The 18,386-nt window shown below is 39.5% G+C and overlaps 1 protein-coding gene across 4 annotated transcripts in view; it reads left to right on the top strand.

Moving 5' to 3' along the window:
- DNAJC6 (DnaJ heat shock protein family (Hsp40) member C6) overlaps positions 1-18,386 on the top strand; it is a 177,564-nt gene that overhangs the window by 133,768 nt on the left and 25,410 nt on the right. For all 4 annotated transcript variants that reach the window (XM_070786398.1, XM_070786399.1, XM_070786397.1 and 1 more), the window contains exons 6-12: positions 733-866; positions 1,505-1,699; positions 2,602-2,719; positions 6,097-6,176; positions 7,014-7,207; positions 7,308-7,388; positions 16,046-16,480. In XM_070786398.1, coding sequence (XP_070642499.1) covers positions 733-866; positions 1,505-1,699; positions 2,602-2,719; positions 6,097-6,176; positions 7,014-7,207; positions 7,308-7,388; positions 16,046-16,480 — 1,237 coding nt within the window. The remainder of the gene's footprint in view (positions 1-732; positions 867-1,504; positions 1,700-2,601; positions 2,720-6,096; positions 6,177-7,013; positions 7,208-7,307; positions 7,389-16,045; positions 16,481-18,386) is intronic.

Genomic DNA, 18,386 nt, shown 5'->3' with positions numbered 1-18,386 from the left:
GATTGAGAGTATTTCAAATATGTGAAGGGTTGTCCTGGGAGAAAGGAGTAGGTTTCCTCTTTGTCCTGACAGAAGGAAGAACGAGGATCATTGAGTGGAATACATTGCAACTTCAACATACTCAGTATAAGGAAGAACTTGGAGTTCTTCCTGAAATAGGATGATCCCTGTCACTTAAAGTATTCTAGAAGAAGCTGGCTTACCATCTGTCAGGAATGTTACTGCGTGCATTCCTTTACCAAACATGGTTGAATCACGTGAAACTTCTTTATTTTATATCAATCTGAGAACATACTTTGGATAAAATGTACACCAGGCATAGTCCAACAAGCAGTATTTGCCTAACCTGAGAACTCTTTACCTTCACCCTAAACTGAGAGACCTCAACTGTTCTCATCCTTCCAGTCCAAAGTTACTTTGAAGACTAGATTATTTTTCAGTAAGTAAGTACAAATCAAATTTATATTGCTGGGTTTCTTAGGTTAGCAGAGTCAATCATATCCTAAGAACAAGCCTTCCCTTGCTGCTTTGTGATTTAAATAATTGGAACAGATTTTGGTTTTCAAGTGAACAATTTTTGAATTGATGAGTACCTCCAATTAGGTCTTCTCTCCTCCACATCCCACCGCCCCCAGACTTCCCACCCTGACATGTCTCTTTTAATCACACTGCAGGTGCTGAGTTGCCTGACTGGCGCATATTTGTGACAAGTTTATACATTTTCTTTGATAGGATGGACGGGCAGCATCATCGATTCTGGTTGGTGCTATGTTCATTTTCTGTAATCTCTACTCTACTCCTGGCCCAGCCGTTCGATTGCTCTACGCAAAGCGACCAGGAATTGGACTTTCACCATCCCACAGGAGGTAAAGTCAGCTCTTGGCACAGGCATGGTCTAACTAGTATCATGTCCGTAAAAAAGATAAAGATCTTTAAATAACTGACATATTATCTTTTCTTTAGTCAGAGTGTCTTGTTTCTCTTATTTACATTGTATCTTTTTGCTTCCTTTTGGATTAAAAATTGCTTCTGGAGACTTCCCTGGTGGTTCACTGGTTAAGACTCCCTGCCTCAAGTGCAGGAGGCACAGGTTCGATCCCCGGTAGGGGAATAAGATCCCACATGTCATGCAGTATGGCCAAAAGACTAAAAAAATTGCTTCTGATGATAAATTCTGACTTTCCCCCCAAAGCCAGCCTTCAGCTGATAACAAATTTAACCTGCTAGATCAAATATTGAGTAAAGTGTAAAGCTCCCGTAAACTTTTTTTATTTAATAAATATCTCACTATGAGATCTTTGGAGGGAAGTACAGCAGTGTCATTAGATAAAAGCTTTCCTAAATCATTGGCAACATTTCTCTTTTGCCAGTTAATGTCTAAGGGACTAACACAGTAAATTTTTACTGTAGGTTAATAACATATGACAATAAACTTTATAGCAAATCGATTGCTTATTTCTTCTGGTGTTGTTGCCACCAACAGAATGTCAGTCTTGTGTTTTAGGTACCTGGGCTACATGTGTGACCTCCTAGCAGACAAACCCTACCGCCCTCACTTCAAGCCTCTCACAATTAAGTCGATCACTGTCAGTCCAGTTCCTTTTTTCAACAAACAGAGAAATGGATGTCGCCCTTACTGCGATGTACTGATTGGAGAAACCAAAATATATACAACCTGTGCAGATTTTGAACGAATGAAGTAAGTCGTGATGCCTTTCTTCATTTCTCCTTGTGAACTGCTCCATTCCTGTGTAAGTTGGATCCTATTCTTCCTTTGAGGACTATATCATTGTGAAATGGCCGGTAATTTAAAAAAAATGTTCAACATAGGTGGTAATCATAGAAAAGCACAGTGAAATCAAGGGATGCTGTAGCCCCCTTCAAGTGGTGATACAAGCTAAGGGACTCACATGAGTTATAATGAGGGTTAAGAAAGTGGTGTGGGCACAAGGCCTGGACATTAAAGGAGATGACCTTGATAAGAATTTGTGAGGACAGTGGAGGAATTGGAAATGAATGAGGTTTCTATGTGAGCAACTAGGTGGATGGTGATGTAACTAAAATGTTTCAGAACCTATTATAAAGAGCAGGTGCCAGTGGGAAGTGGTAGGGGATATGGAGAAAAGGGACTGTGTGATAACAGGAAGTGAAGTTAATTTGAAATAGATTGAATTTCAAGATTGCTATACAAGACCTTCACAGAGTATTTCACTGCTGTTTCTATATTGATCTCCATTGAAGTTTTTGTTCTCTCTCTCTGTTCTTACCATAAAATTACAATTAGGGAAAGGTAAATACATTAAGACTACCCATATTTGAAGAGAGTGATTTCTGATAATGGGCAATTGATTGATCTACAAATCAGGATGGGATGAAGAGGGAGGACCTGGCAGAAGACCAGTGGCATCTCATGGCAGAACCACTTTGCATCCAGTTGGCATAGACTGTTCTCCTAACTGTGCTTAAGTTAGGAAATAGTTCCTGGGCTCAGGCCTGCACAAACAGATGCTTTGACCAGAGTCACAGAGGACTATACCTGTAAATCTATGTTATTGTGCCAAATTAGACTCCCTTTCAGTATGTTTTTGTCTCTGTTTAAAGGGAATACCGTGTCCAAGATGGAAAAATCTTCATTCCTTTGAGCATCACTGTGCAAGGAGATGTGGTTGTTTCCATGTATCACTTGAGGTCAACAATTGGAAGCAGGCTACAGGCTAAGGTATGGTTTCAGAAAGAATCATGACTTAAGCTCAGCTGACCCTTTAACAGGAGCATTTCAGTATTTTTTCTGTATCACGTTGGGCTTGAATAACTTCTGGTTTTAGAGTTAGAAAAAACATTTAAAGATTACTTACGGAAATGACGTATATGTCCATCAATAGATGAATGGATGAAGATGTTGTATGTGCATATATACATACATACAATGGAGTATTATTCAGATAAAAACCGTCAAATAATGGCATTTGCAGCAACATGGATGGAATTAGAGATTATCATACTAAATAAAGTAAGTCAGAAAGAGAAAGACAAATACCATGTGCTGTCACTTATTTGGGCTTCCCAGGTGGCACTAGTGGTAAAGAACCCACCTGCCAGTGCAGGAGACATAGGAGACTCGGGTTCAATCCCTGGGTCAGGAAGATCCCCTGGAGGAGGGCATGGCAACCCACTCCAGTATTCTTGCCTGGAGAATCCCGTGGACAGAGAGGATCCTGGAGGGCTACAGTTGATAGAGTCGCAAAGAGTCAGACATGACTGAAGCGACTTAGCATGCACACACACATCACTTATATATGGAATCTAAAATATGATACAAATGAGCTTATCCACAAAACACAGACAGACTCATGGAGAGAACAGACTTGTGGTTGTCAAGGCAGAGAGGGAGATGGATTGGGAGTTTGCGCTTAACAGATGCAAACTATTGTATATAGAATAGATGAACAACAGTGTCCCACTGAATACCACAGGGAACTATATTTAATACCCTGTGATAAACCGTAATGGGAAAGAATATAAAAAAGAATGTGTGTATATTTATATATAAATATACGTATACATATATATATATAACTGAATCACTTTGCTGTGCAGCAGAAATTAACACAACCTTCTAAATCAACTATACTTCAATAAAAAAAAAAGAAAACAAAAAAAAAAAACTTATGCCCATTGCCCTCTTTCTACCGGGGAGAAAACTAAGACTTGGAAGTTGTGACTGCCCAGGTGGTGTTGCCGGGAGACAGCAGCCCTGAAGCGGAAGAGCAAATCTTGCTCTGTAGCAGCCTGTCTTTCTTTACAGTGCCCTGTTTGGATCACTGTGAGAGGAGATATCTCTGTTAAGAACGTGGGATTAAGTAATTACATTTTTTCAATTGGAATACATTTGATATAACATAAAATTCACCCTTTTGAAGTATGCAGCGCTCTTATCTTTAGTACTGTCAAAGAGCTGTACAGGACTGCGGTCTGATTCCCAAACGTTTTCATCACCCACAAAGGAAAATCTATGTATATTAGCAGCCACTAATTAGCAGCAGTCCATTCCTCCTCTTCCATCCCCTAGGCAACCAGGAATCTGCTTTCTATTTCTATGGACTTGCCTATTTTAGACATTTCATATAAATGGAACCGTACAATGTATGCTCTTTTGTGGCTGGCTTCTTCCACTTAGCCTAATGTTTTCAAGGTTCATCCTTGCTGTATCAGTACTTTACATAGCCAGACAGTGTTCCATTTTATGATTATATAGCTTTTGTTCATCCCTTCATCATTTGGTGAACATTTGAGTTATTGCCACTGTTGGGATATCACAAATGACGCTACAAGTAATTGCATTAAAAAAAATTATGTATTGAAGTACAGTTGACTTAAAATGTTATATTATTTCAAGTGTCCAGCATAGTGATTTGTTATTTTTATAGAGTATACACCATACAGAGTTGTTATAAAATATTGACTATGCTCCCTCGTGTGCCATATACTACATTCTTGTGACTTTATTTTGTAACTGGCAACTTGTATCTCTTAGTCTCCTTCACCTATTTCACATTTCTCCCCTGTGACAACCACTGGTTTGTTCCATGTGTGTGTGAGTCTGTTCCTGTTTTATTGTTCATTTTTGTTTGTTTGTTTTTTATAGTCCACATATAAGTGAAAGCACACAGTATTTCTCTTTCTCTGTCTGACTTATCTCACTAAGCATAATACCCTTCAGGTCCGTGCATGGTGCTACAAGTGGCAAGATTTTATTCTTTTTTTATGCTACATAAATATATATGTATATGTGTATGTGTGTATATATATACACACATATATGTATATGATTAACATATATCACATTATTCATTCATCTGTCAATGGGCACTCAGATTCTTCCATATCTATTGTGAATAATACTGCTATGAACTCAATATTAAGAAAACAAACAATCCAATTTAAAAATGGGCACAAGACCTAAACAGACATTTTTTTTCCCCAAAGAAACATACAGATGGCCAACAGACTCATGAAAAGATGCTCAACATCACTAATCATCAGGGAAATGCAACTCAAAACCACGCTGAGATATCACCTCACACCCATCAGAATAGAATGGCTATTGTCAAAAAGACAAGAAATATCAAGTGTTATTGTGGCAGTGATGTGGAGGAAAGGGAACCCTAATACACAGCTGGTGGGGATGTAAGTTGCTACAGCAATATGGAAAGCAATATAGCGTTTCCCTCCCCCTCAAGTGAAGAGTAGCTACCATGTTGTTGTCGTTGCTCGGTCACTAAGTTGTGTCTGACTCTTTGTGACTCCGTGGACTGCAGCACGTCAGGCTTCCTTGTCCTTCACTATCTCCTGGAGTTTGCTCAAACTCATGTTCACTGAGTCAGTGATACTATCCAACTGATCCTGCAATTTCACACTTGGGTATCTGTCTGAAGAAAATGAAAACACTAATTTGAAAATATATATGCACCCTAATGTTCATAGCAAATGTTCGTATTTTAAGTCACCAAGTATTTTCTAAGTACATGTTCTATGGCAGTCATTGCCTAGGGGTTTAGGATTGACAAAAGTAAGACTGCCTTTTAGGAGTTCAGGGGAAATTCACACATGTATGAGTATCCACTACCATTATAGAGGTAGGATGAGATGGCATAAAGGTAGCAGTTTATTCTATCCAGTGGTGGCTCAGAAAGGCTACAGAAGATGTGAAGGTGGATCTTGAAGGATTAGTTCATCAGGTTGGAATAGGGGCATCCTGGACAGAAGGAAAGTTCATCAGGTTGGAACAGGGGCATCCTGGACAGAAGGAATGAGATGAGTCAAAGTATGGCAAGGTGCAAGAACATAGGGTCTCAGAGATGAGGGAATGGCTTGCCACAAAAGAGTTTATGGAGAGGAGAGGTTGGAAGTGAAGCTGGGCTAGATCCAAATGAGGTTGTTTAATATTCATAGTAAACTTCAAAGTAACTAGTAAACTAAAAATTCAAAGTGCAGATATAGAAGCAGTTGATGATGTATGACTCCCCCAAATATAATCATTTGATCTGGTTCCCTCTTCACTGATTGATTGTAATGTGCTGCTTTTGTATTTTTTAGGTGACCAACACTCAAATATTTCAGCTTCAGTTTCATACTGGATTCATTCCACTGGACACAACAGTTTTAAAGTTCACCAAGTAAGTGCTACTTGGGCCAACCTGCCTTTTCAATCCAAGGAGCTGTGAAATGCTGGCAGTTAGTGCCAGCAATTAGTGCCCATGTGACAGCTTCCCCGTCACCCCAAATCCTGTGCCTGTGGCTTAGCAACATACTGGAGGCTGGTTGCATTTTACAACTCTCAGTTGGATATAATTTGTCATAAACACAAATGGATCAGACTTCAAATGAAAAGATCTGAAATACCTTGTGGGGGAACAGAAGTGAGGAGAGAAGGAACAGAGTTTCAGTATGGTCATCCTTTGCATCTGTATTTCTTTGTGTTTTGCAACAGGGAAGGAAATGGAATCAACAAAGACCCATCAGAATGGATGCCTGGCGGTAGCACTGAAGCAGGGTCCCCTGGGACCTCTGCATCAGATATTAGTTGCTGTATTATAGTGCAGTCTAGGGGACCCATGAGAGTGGCTGAAACTGGGGTGATAGGTGGGAATTGCTAGAGCCAGGTTAGGAGTAGACATTCAGGAGCTCAGGATGGTGGCTGTGAGCCTTTTTCACTATTTTAACAACTGATTTGGACATACCAGTGTACACCGTCAGGATATATCTGCCCTGCTATCTGGAATGCTTTCACAAGCAGTAGTATCTAAATTCTACAAGTAGGCATTCTCCTCTTTTATCTCGATGAGGAAACTGAGGCTCAGAACAGTAAAGTCTCTTATGTGGTAATGGTTGATTTTTCCTTAGAAATGAGTCTCAGTCTGAACCTCAGAATCCATCTACAATGGTTTCTGCATTGAACGTCATACTGGTTCCATTGTTTTTCACTGACCTTATTCTTCTAAATTCCTATTTAGGCCTGAGTTGGATGCATGTGATGTACCAGAAAAATATCCTCAGCTATTTCAGGTAACTCTGGATGTAGAACTACAGCCTCACGACAAAGTGATGGAGCTAACCCCACCGTGGGAACATTACTGCACAAAAGATGTCAACCCCAGCATCCTCTTCTCTTCTCACCAGGAGCATCAAGATACTCTGGTCTTAGGAGGTATGAGTCATCCAGTGGTTTAGTTTTCAGAATGAAGCCTCTGTGTTATTTATCTCATTGATTTATTTCCTGTGTTTCCTTGATATCTTTTGTCTTGCAGGACAGGCTCCAATAGATATCCCTCCAGATAATCCCAGACATTTTGGGCAAGGTGGCTTCTTTTCCACTCTCTGCTGGCAAGGTATTTATTTCCAAGCATTTCTTTAAGTTACATGGTTAGATGGTTAAATCACATGGTTCTTCTATAAAAATGATTAGTCCTTGAAACAGTCTAAAGTAAAAAAACACTAAGAAGTCATCTATCTAACATGTTATTTCACATTCTTCCTGCTCATTCCTTTTCCATATGAGGCAACTTTCCTACTCTGAACTCCATGGATGCTATTAGACTGATGCAAAAGGCCATTTTAAGCTGAACTCTACCTTTTCTATTATGCGGTGTTTTGGCTCACAGCACTGGGTTTATGAATAATCATGGTATTTTCTAGGATCTCCATTTACACTGCTGACACACACAAAAAATTAGCAAAGAACTCTATCTCACGGCCTTAACTAAATTCTCCAAAAATAAAAAACCTGGCAACACCCACCTCCACCCTGCCCAGGGCTTTGACCACTAGCAGAGCAGAGCTGAGCTTCCCTGGTGCAGGGAAGGCAAACACTACCTACATATCTCTGCTGCTGCTGCGGCTGCTGCTAAGTCGATTCATTTGTGTCTGACTCTGCGCGACCCCATAGATGGCAGCCCACCAGGCTCCGCCGTCCCTGTGATTCTTATATCTCTGCTACTTGCTTTAAAAACCTTGACAGAGGTTGGACTTGATTGCAATATCCTTTTTTGCCGAACCTGGAGATATGTTTAGAATCTTTCCCAACATAAAACTCTGGACAGCTCCCAGTAGATTAGCATTGGTATTCTGATTGATACCCCTTTGCTTGGGAGAAGGCAACGGCACCCCACTCCAGTACTCTTGCCTGGAAAATCCCATGGACGGAGGAGCCCGGCGTGCTTCAGTCCGTGGGGTCGCTAGGAGTCGGACACGACTGATCGACCTCACTTTCACTTTTCACTTTCGTGCGTTGGAGAAGGAAATGGCAACCCATTCCAGTGTTCTTGCCTGGAGAATCCCAGGGACGGAGGAGCCTGGTGGGCTGCCGTCTATGCGGTCACACAGAGTCGGACACGACTGACACGACTTAGCAGCAGCAGCAGCAACACCCCTTTGCTTTAGAGTTTGCTGAGGTTAACTGCAAGATTGAATGCGGAATTCCATGGTAAGGACTTTCTTAAGAAAGGGGTAGGAAACTGCCTCTGGTGATAGTGTACTTAAAATCCTCTTGGTTGACTTTCCTTTCCATGTCAATATAACACACTATTCCCATTGCCTACACAGAGTTTTCCATGTGTGATGAAAAAGTTGTTTATAGAATTCCTTTGAATTGAAAGGTTTACTTTCAGAATTTTCTTTTTTTAAAATTTTTATTGGCAAATAGTTGATTTACAATGTTGTGGTGTTTTCAGGTGTACTATAAAGTGAATCTGTTGTACATATATCCACCCTTTTTAGATTCTTTCAGAATTTTCTACTGAGAATTGGGATCAAAAACATTTTAAAAATGGGAAAACCCAATGAAATCTAGATAGCAGGTAGATTTCCCAGTCCCCTCTTGGTTTTTCCTTTATCTTGCTTCTTCACATAAGAGCTTTTAATAAAACTTTACTTTTACTTTCCTCTGCTATTTTAGTAAGTACTTGAGAAATCTTCTTATCAGGCTATAAAATAGGTTTAGCACAAATGCACAGTCTTTGAACTGAACTGCACAGAGCCAGATGGATTTAGGAATGAAGAATTTTTGCACGTTAGAAAGTCAATATGATAAATAAACTGCATATTACTTAGCACCCCTGAGTGTATCTCAGACAACAGCATGTCATTAAATATGTTAAAATGTCTGCAGTGAGGGGCTGGAAGAAGTTGCTGCTGTAGGTGTCCCAGCTTTAGGCAGACCAGATCACACATTGAGCTTTTGCAATGGACCAGGCATTGTAATAGGGGCTAGAGAAACAAGGATATCCCCAGTCCTCAAGGATCTTCCCTTCTGGTTTGCAAGGAAATGGCTATATTGTGAAATTTGGGGAGGTGAAACATCAGAAAAGTAGAAAAGTCAAAGGCTGAGGTCCTGGTACTCTCTGTTGGCCTCACTGCCCTCATAAAGTTTGCAACATTGTAGATCAAGCCCTGAGCATTTGGAGTGGGAGCACTGACTCCAAGACCTAGAGTACCAGAGAACTAACCCTAGGGAGTGTCAAATAGTAAGAATTCACACAAAGGAAACTACTTGAATACAAGGCCTGGCATCACCCAACCACCAGTAGTACCCTGTGCAGGATGCCTCACATAAACAACAAAAAGACAAAAATAAAAACCCAATCATCAGCAGACAGAATTACCACCTCACTCAGCTTTGCCCATCAGAGGAAAAACAAACAAACAAAAACTCAGCACAATTCTCACCCTGTACGAAGCTTACACAGACCACTGGACCAACCTTAGGAGGGCAGAAACAAAAAGGAAGAAAGAATTCAACCTTCTTCAAGGAAAGAATTCAACTTTCCTTAAAGCCTGGGAAAAGGAGACCTCAAACACAATAAGTTAAAAAAAATAATAATGAGAAGGGAGAGAAATACTATGCAAAGGAAGGAACAAACTAGAAATACAGAAGTCCAAATAAATGAAGAGGAAATAAGCAAACTACATGAAAAAGAATTCAGAATAATGATAGTAAAAATGATCAAAAACTTGAAAACAGAATGGAGAAAATGCAAGAATCAATTAACAAAGACCTAGGAGAATTAAAGAATAAACATACAGAGACAAACAACACAATTACTGAAATTAAAAAAACTCTAGAAGCAATCAATAGCAGAATATCTGAAACAGAAGAACGAATCAGTGAGCTGGAAGATAAAGTGGTGGAAATAACTTCTGAAGAGCAGAATAAGGTAAAAATTTTGAAGAGATTATAGTTGAAAATTTCCCCAACATGGAAAAGGAAATAGTCAATGAAGTCTAAGAGGCACAAAGAGCCCATACAGGATAAACCCAAGAAGAAACATGCCAAGACACATACTAATTAAACTAGCAAGACTAAACACAAAGAATATTAAAAGCAGCAAGGAAGAAGCAACAAGTAACATACAGGGGAAACCCCATACACTTAACAGTTGATCTTTCAGCAGAAACTCTGCAGGCCAGAAGGGAATGGCAGGATATATTTAAAGTACTGAAAGGGAAAAATCTACAATCAAGATTACTGTACCCAGCAAGGATCTCATTCAAAATTGATGGAAAAATAAAAAGCTTTTCAGACAAGCCAAAGTTAAGAGAATTCAGTACCACCAAACCAGCTTTACAACAAATGTTAAAGTGACTGACATAGTCAAGAAATACAAGAGAAGAAAAAGGATCTACAAATCAACCCCAAACAATCAAGAAAATGGCAATAGGAACATGATAATTACTTTAAATGTAAATGGATTAAATGCTCCAACAAAAAGACACAGACTGGCTGAATGGATACAAAAACAAGACCCATATATATGCTGTCTACAAGAAACCTACTTCAGACCTAAAGACACATATAGACTGAAAGTGAGAGGAAGGAAAAATATATTCCATGCAAATGGGAAGCAAAAGAAAGCTGGAGTAGCAATCCTCCTATCCAAAAAAATAGACCTTAATATAAAGAATATTACAAAAGATAAGGAAGGACATTCTTTAATGATCAAGGGATCAATACAAGAGGAAGACACAACAATTGTAAATATCTATGCACCTAACATAGGAGCACCTCAATACATAAGACAAATAGTAACAGACATAAAGGAGAAATTGACAGTAACAATAATAGTAGGAGACTTTAACACTCCACTCACACCAATGAACAGATTATCAAAACAGAAAATTAATAAGAAAACACAAGTCTTAAATGACACATTAGATGAGATGGATCTCATTGATATCTTCAGGACATTTGCATCCAAATGCAGAAGAATACACCTTCTTCTCAAGTGCACATGGAACATTCTCCAGGATAGACCACATCTTGGGTCCCAAATCAAACCTCAATTAATTTAAGAAAATTAAAATCATAGCAAGCATCTTCTCCAACCACAGAGCTATGAGACTAGGTATCAATTATAAGAAAAAAAGCTGTAAGAAACACAAACACATGGAAATTAAACAACACATTTCTAAATAACCAACAGGTTACTGAAGAAATCAAAAAAGAAATAAATTGCGAGAGACAAATGACAATGAAAACACAACAACTCAAAACCTGTGGGATGCAGCAAAACCAGTTCTAAGAGGGAAGTTTATAGCAATACAATCCTACCTCAACAAATAAGAAGCTCATCGAATAGACAACCTAACTTTACACCTAAAACAGCTGAAAAAGGAAGAACAAAACCCCAAAAAACTTAGTAGAAGGAAAGAAATCATAAAGATCTGAGCAGAAATAAATGAAAAAGAAATGAAAGAAACAATAGTAAAGATTAATAAAACCAAAAGCTAGTTCTTTGAGAAGATAAACAAAATTAGCAAACCTTTAGCCAGATTCATCCAAAAAAAAAAAAAAAGAGAGAAGAATCAACAAAATTAGAAATAAAAAAGGAGAGGTTACAACAGACAATGCAGAAATACAAAGGATTAGAAGAGACTATTATGAACAACTATATGGCAATAAAATGGATAACCTGGAAGAAATGGACAGATTATTAGAAAAGTTCAATCTTCCATGACTGAACCAGGAAGAAATAGAAATTATGAACAACCCAATTATAAGTACAGAAATTAAAGCTGTGATCAAATATCTCCCAAAAAACAAGAGCCCAGGACCAGATGGCTTCACAGGAAGATTCTGTCAAATATTTAGAGAAGAGCTAATGCCTATCCTTCTAAAACTCTTACAAAAAATTGCAGAGGAAAGAATACTTCCAAACTCATTCTACAAGGCTGCCATCACCCTGATACCAAAACCAGACAAAGATAACACAAAAGATGAAAACTACAGGCCAATATCACTGAAGAACATAGATGCAAAAATCCTCAACAAAATTTTAGCAAACAGAATTCAGTAACACATCACAAAGCTCATACACTGTGATCAAGTTGAGTTATTCCAAGAATGCAAGGACTCTACACCATATTAACAAATTGAAAGATAAAAATCATGTGATAATCTCAATAAATGCAGAAAAAGCCTTTGAAAAAATTCAGCACCCATTTATGGTTTAAACTCTTCAAAAAATGGGCATAGAAGGAACCTACCTCAACATAGTAAAGGGCATATATGATGAACCTATAGCAAACATTATTGTCAATGTTGGGAAACTGAAAGCATTCCCCCTAAGATCAGAAACAAGACAAGGGTGTCCACTTTCACCACTATTATTCAATAGTCCACTTTCACCACTATTATTCAAGTCCTAGCTACCACAATCAGAGAAGAAAAAGAAATAAAAGGAATCCAGATCAGAAAAGAAGTAAAGTCTCACTGTTTGCAGATGACATGATACTGTACATAGAAACCCTTAAAGATAGTATCAGAAAATTACTAGAGCTAATCAGTGAATTTAGCAAAGTTGCAGGATACAAAATCAATACACAGAAATCACTTGTATTTCTATATACTAACAATGAAAAATCAGAAAGAGTAAATTAAGGAGTCAATCCCATTCACCATTACAACAAAAAGAATTAAATATCTAGGACTAAACTTACCTAAGGAGACAAAAGAGCTATACACAGAAAATTATGACACTAATGAAAGAAATCAAAGATGATATAAACAGATGGAGAGATATTCCATGTTCCTGGGTAGGAAGAATCAATACTGTGAAAATGACTATACTACCAAATGCAATCTACAGGCAATGGCACCCTACTCCAGTACTCTTGCCTGGAGAATCCCATGGACAGAGGAGCCTGGTAGGCTACAGTCCATGGAGTCGCTGCGGGTTAGACATGACTGAGCGACTTCACTTTCACTTTTCACATTCATGCATTGGAGAAGGAAGTGGCAACCCACTCCAGTATTCTTGCCTGGAGAGTCCCAGGGACAGAGGAGCCTGTTGGGCTGCTGTCTATGGGGTCACACAGAGTCGGACAGATTCAATGTAATCCCTATCAAATTACCAATGGTATTTTTCACAGAACTGGAACAAAAAATTTCACAATTCACATGGAAACACGAAAGACCCCAAATAGCCAAAGTAGTCTTGAGAAAGAAGAATGGAGCTGGAGGAATCAACCTTCCTGACTTCAGATTATACTACAAACTTACAGTCATCAAGACAGTATGGTACTGGCACAAAAACAGAAATATAGACCAATGGAACAAGATAGAAAGCCCAGAAATAAACCCATGCACCTATGGGTACCTTATTTTTGACAGAGGAGGTAGGAATATACAATGGGGCAAAGACAGCCTCTTCAATAAATGGTGCTGGGAAAACTGGGTAGCTGCATGTAAAAGAATGAAATTAGAACACTTCCTAAAGACCTGAATGTAAGACCAGAAACTATAAAACTCTTAGGAGGAAAACATAGGCAGAACGCTGGATGACATAAATCAAAGCAAGATCCTCTATGACCCACCTCCTAGAGTAATGGAAATAAAAACCAAAGTAAATAAGTGGGACCTGATTAAACTGAAAAGCTTTAGAACAGCAAAGGAAATTATAAGCAAGGTGAAAAGACAGCCCTCAGAATGGGAGAAAATAACAGCAAATGAAACAACTGACAAAGGATTAATTTCCAAAATATACAAGCAGTTCATGCCAGGAAAAACAACCCAATTAAAAAGTGGAAAAAAGATCTAAACAGACATTTCTCCAAAGAAGACATACTAACAAACATATGAAAAGATGCTCAACATCACTCATTATTAGAAAATGCAAATCAAAACTACAATGAAATATCACCTCACACCAGTCAGAATGGCCATCATCAAAAAGTCTACAAACAATAGATGCTGGAGAGGGTATGGAGAAGGAATGCTCTTGCACTGTTAGTGGGAATGTAGATTGATACAGCTACTGTGGAAGATGGTATGGAGATTCCTTAAAAAACTAGAAATAAACCCACCATATGACCTAGAAATTCCATGCCTAGGCATATACCCTGAGGAAACCAAAATTGAAAAGATGCATGTATCCTAATGTTCATTGCAGCACTATTTACAATAGCTAGAACATGGAAGCAACCTAGATGCCCATCAACAGATGAATGGATAAAATTTGTGGTACATATACACAATGGAATATTACTCAGGCCATAAAAAGGAACCCATTTGAGTCAGTTCTGATGAGGTGGATGAACCTAGAACCTATTATACAGAGTGAAGTGAGTCAGAAAGATAAATATCATATTCTAATGCACATGTACAGAATCTAGAAAAATGGTACTGAAGAATTTATTTACAGGGCAGCAGTGGAGAAACAGACATAGAGAATAGACTTATGGACATGGAGAGAGAGGAGGAGAGGGTGAGATGTATGGAAAGAGTAACATGGAAACTTACATTACCATATGTAAAATAGATAGCCAATGGGAATTTGCTGTATGGCTCAGGAAACTCAAACAGGCTCTGTATCAACCTAGAGGGGTGGGATGGGGAGGGAGATGGGAGGGAGGTTCAAAAGGGAGGGGATATATGTATACCTATGGCTGATACATGTTGAAGTTTGACAGAAAACAACAGAATTCTGTAAAGCAATTATCCTTCAATAAAAAAAGAAAAAGAAAAAAAAAATGTCTGCAGTGAAACATAACTCATAGCCCTGAGTGAAATCAATGAAGACATTTATAAGTAACTTTCACATCAGTTCTAGTCAGATTTTCCCACAAACGTAGGGAAACCTTTAGTTTTTCACAGCTTTTTGCTTTTCAGAACTGGGGAGGAGGGATGTGGATCTGCACTTGGTTTGGAACAGGGATCTAGCTGCCAGGAGATGAAGTTCCATAGGGCCATCTGCCCCATGGAGGGCCTGGAATGTCACTCACCAGCCTCTCCATTCCTTCCCCAGAAGAAAGGAATTTCCTGCTGCAAATCTTTCCTGCTGCCCATTTTATGCTGAAAGTAGCTCCTCCCAGTTGGTGTAAAGGGCCATCCTAACACCAGAGCCATTTCCTCTGGTCACTTATTAGGCATGGGGTTCACTTCTGCTCCAGACTGTGGGAGAAAGGCCCTGCTTTTGGCTGCAGGTCATTTGAAGAAGAAAAAGACCATGAGAGGAGGTAGCAAGGACTAGGAAACAATGTTTTGTTTTTTTTTCAAAGCACCTAGCATAGTGCTGGGAAGAAAAAGAGGATGGTGGTAGTAGTAATTTTAAAAATAAGAAAAACCACTTAAGTAGTACTTACTATTGATCTGAGCACTTTCCATATCGAATCTCATGTAATTTTCACAACACTCAATGGGAGCTAGGTTCTATTTACTACTCCCGTTTTGCAGAGGGGAAAACCAAGGCACAGAGAAGTAAAGCCACTTTCTCAGCACAGAGCCAGTAAGTAGCAGAGATGAGATTCAAACTTGGGCTGATTCTAGAGTTTTTGGTCTTCATGCCTATGCTATATTCCTCTCAAATGCTCATCAGATAGTAATTGAATGTTATGTGAAATACATCAAGTTTTCCATCAGTAAGAGTCTAAAAGCATTGTTTTTTCCAGGCTGCTCTTTCTCTCTTTCTGAACTTAAGTGTGTAGACTCTAACAAAAAGCAGTAATTCTGTGGCTGGTGACTGACTGTTTCTGGCATACTGGCCTTCCTTAGATCAGAAATCGGAGAAGTCATTCTGCGAGGAGGACCACGCTGCCCTAGTGAATCAGGAGAGTGAGCAGTCAGACGATGAGCTTCTGACGCTGTCCAGCCCACATGGCAATGCCAATGGTGACAAACCTCACGCAGCCAGGAAGCCCAGCAAAAAGCAGCCGGAGCCAGCTGCCCCTGCACCCCCTGAGGATGTGGATCTTCTGGGTCTAGAAGGGTCTGCAGTGAGTAAGAACTTCTCTTCGCCGGCAGCTCCTCCCTCCAATTCCGAACTTCTGAGTGACCTGTTCGGGGGCGGAGGTGCAGCCGGTCCCGTCCAGTCTGGACAGTCAGGGGTGGACGACGTGTTTCACCCGAGTGGACCTACATCCACCCAGTCCACACCACGCCGATCTGCCACCTCCACCTCTGCATCTCCAACACTGAGAGTAGGAGAAGGTAATTGTTTCCATATTGTGGTGTACTTCTCAGTGTTGAATTATAACTTTTGGGCCAAGCAGGTGGAATCGAACTTTCCTCATAATCTAGCCTTTTCTGATCTCCCTAAAAGTCTGCAGAAGGTCTGTATCTTCATGTCAGTGGGAACCACAAGAGGAAATAGAAATACTGTCCATTTTGGTAGGACAGTCTAAGAAAGAATATTTGAGTTCATCACCCTTACTTTTTTTTTAAGGCTTCAATCCCTCAGCTGCTTATTTATTTCTTCTTGGAGGTATAGACTGACGAATTGTTATTAATAATAACAGCAACTATTTGTGGGGTACTCACTATTTGCCAAACATGGAATTTAACACCAGCCATGAATTCAGTCTTTATAAAAACACAGTAAATAAGGTGCTATTGTTATCTGCATTTTCTAGGTGAGGAAACAGAGGCTTAGAGTCAAATTAGTAATGTACTTTTATATAGCGAGTCCCTGGGCCCAAAACTAGGCCATTTGACTCCTGAGCTTTCCCTCAGTTTTCCTGTAATGGCTTCTTGAAACTGTAGTTTTCTGAATACGTTTTTGCTGTGCAGAGAAGCACTTAATTAATTTAAGATATATTTAAGGGACCCCTGCCAGCAGCACAGCTGATGGAGTGGAGCAGTTGGTGCCAGATAAAGAGTTTGAGCCCCATGAGGCTCAGTCAGCTTCACTCCGCTCATTGCCACAGACTCAATCCTTCTTGTGGCTGGCCATCCACATTTTTTTGACGTTTGCAGGCAGACTCTTTAACATCTGAGCCACCAGGGAAGCCTAATTTAACATAGGTTGGTATTAAAAGTGTCCCAAGTAATAGTGAGAAGATTTTAGCATTCTCTACTGGTGGACGTCAAAGTTAGGTGTCTGCTTGCAGGTATTCTATAAATCTCAGTATTCTCATTTTATAGAAGGGATAAAGTTTGGTTAGTATTAAATGAGCTAAATGACACACATCATGTAATAGAGTGCCTGATGTATAGTTGATTCATTGCTGCTATGTAAGGCTAATCTACTGCCCGGCAGGCATTAGGAGAGCACTATGCCAATGAAGTTGTAGCTGAACACATATTAAATCATATCCCTCCCTGGGTTTTGAGAATGGGGTTTATTCATTAACTTGTTTGACTGTAGTTATCTATTCCTAGAATAGGTCACTCCTACTCCAGGAAGCAGTCAGCCCATTAGCTTGATGCTTACAAATTAGGAAGTGACATCTCATTATAGGGAGCTAATTCCCTTGCCCATTAATGCAAAATTAAAGTCCAGTTATATATATGCCACTCTGTCATTTTCATCACATTTATCTCACGTCTGTGAAGAATGTGACACGCCTTTGGGAAATTCCTGGAATTTGAAGTCCAAAAACTTGAACATGAGTCCAGTCTTATCATTTACTTGATATTGGGCAAGAAACTCGGCTCTCTGAACCTCAGTTTTATTGTCTATAGAATGAAAATGCTATCACTTCTGTCTGACAGCTAACAGGATCAGCTGATGTACTCTTTATGAAAGGCAACATAAACCCTAAAGAAATGATGCAATACTAAGTTACGGCATTGTTGGACTTCCCTGATGGCTCAGTGGTTACGAATTCTCCTGCCAATGCAGGAGACATGGGTTTGATCCCTGGTCTGGGAAGATCCCACATGCCACAAAGCAACTAAGCCCGTGTGTCACAACTGTTGAGCCAGTGCCCTAGAGCCCAGGAATCGCAACTACTGAGCCCATACACTGCAACTGTTGAAGCCCACGTGCCCTCCACAGCAAGTGCAGCCACTGTAATGAGAAGCCCAGGCACCATAACAAGAGAAAAGCCTGCACAGCAATGAAGATCCAACATACTCAAAATAAATAAATAAAATTTAAAAATACTATTATTGT

Source organism: Bos indicus, chromosome 3 (assembly GCF_029378745.1).
Source record: "Bos indicus isolate NIAB-ARS_2022 breed Sahiwal x Tharparkar chromosome 3, NIAB-ARS_B.indTharparkar_mat_pri_1.0, whole genome shotgun sequence".
Classification (NCBI taxonomy): Eukaryota; Metazoa; Chordata; class Mammalia; order Artiodactyla; family Bovidae; genus Bos; species Bos indicus.
The sequence above is the reverse complement of the archived record's forward strand: the minus strand, read 5'-3'. Positions and strand labels throughout refer to the sequence as shown.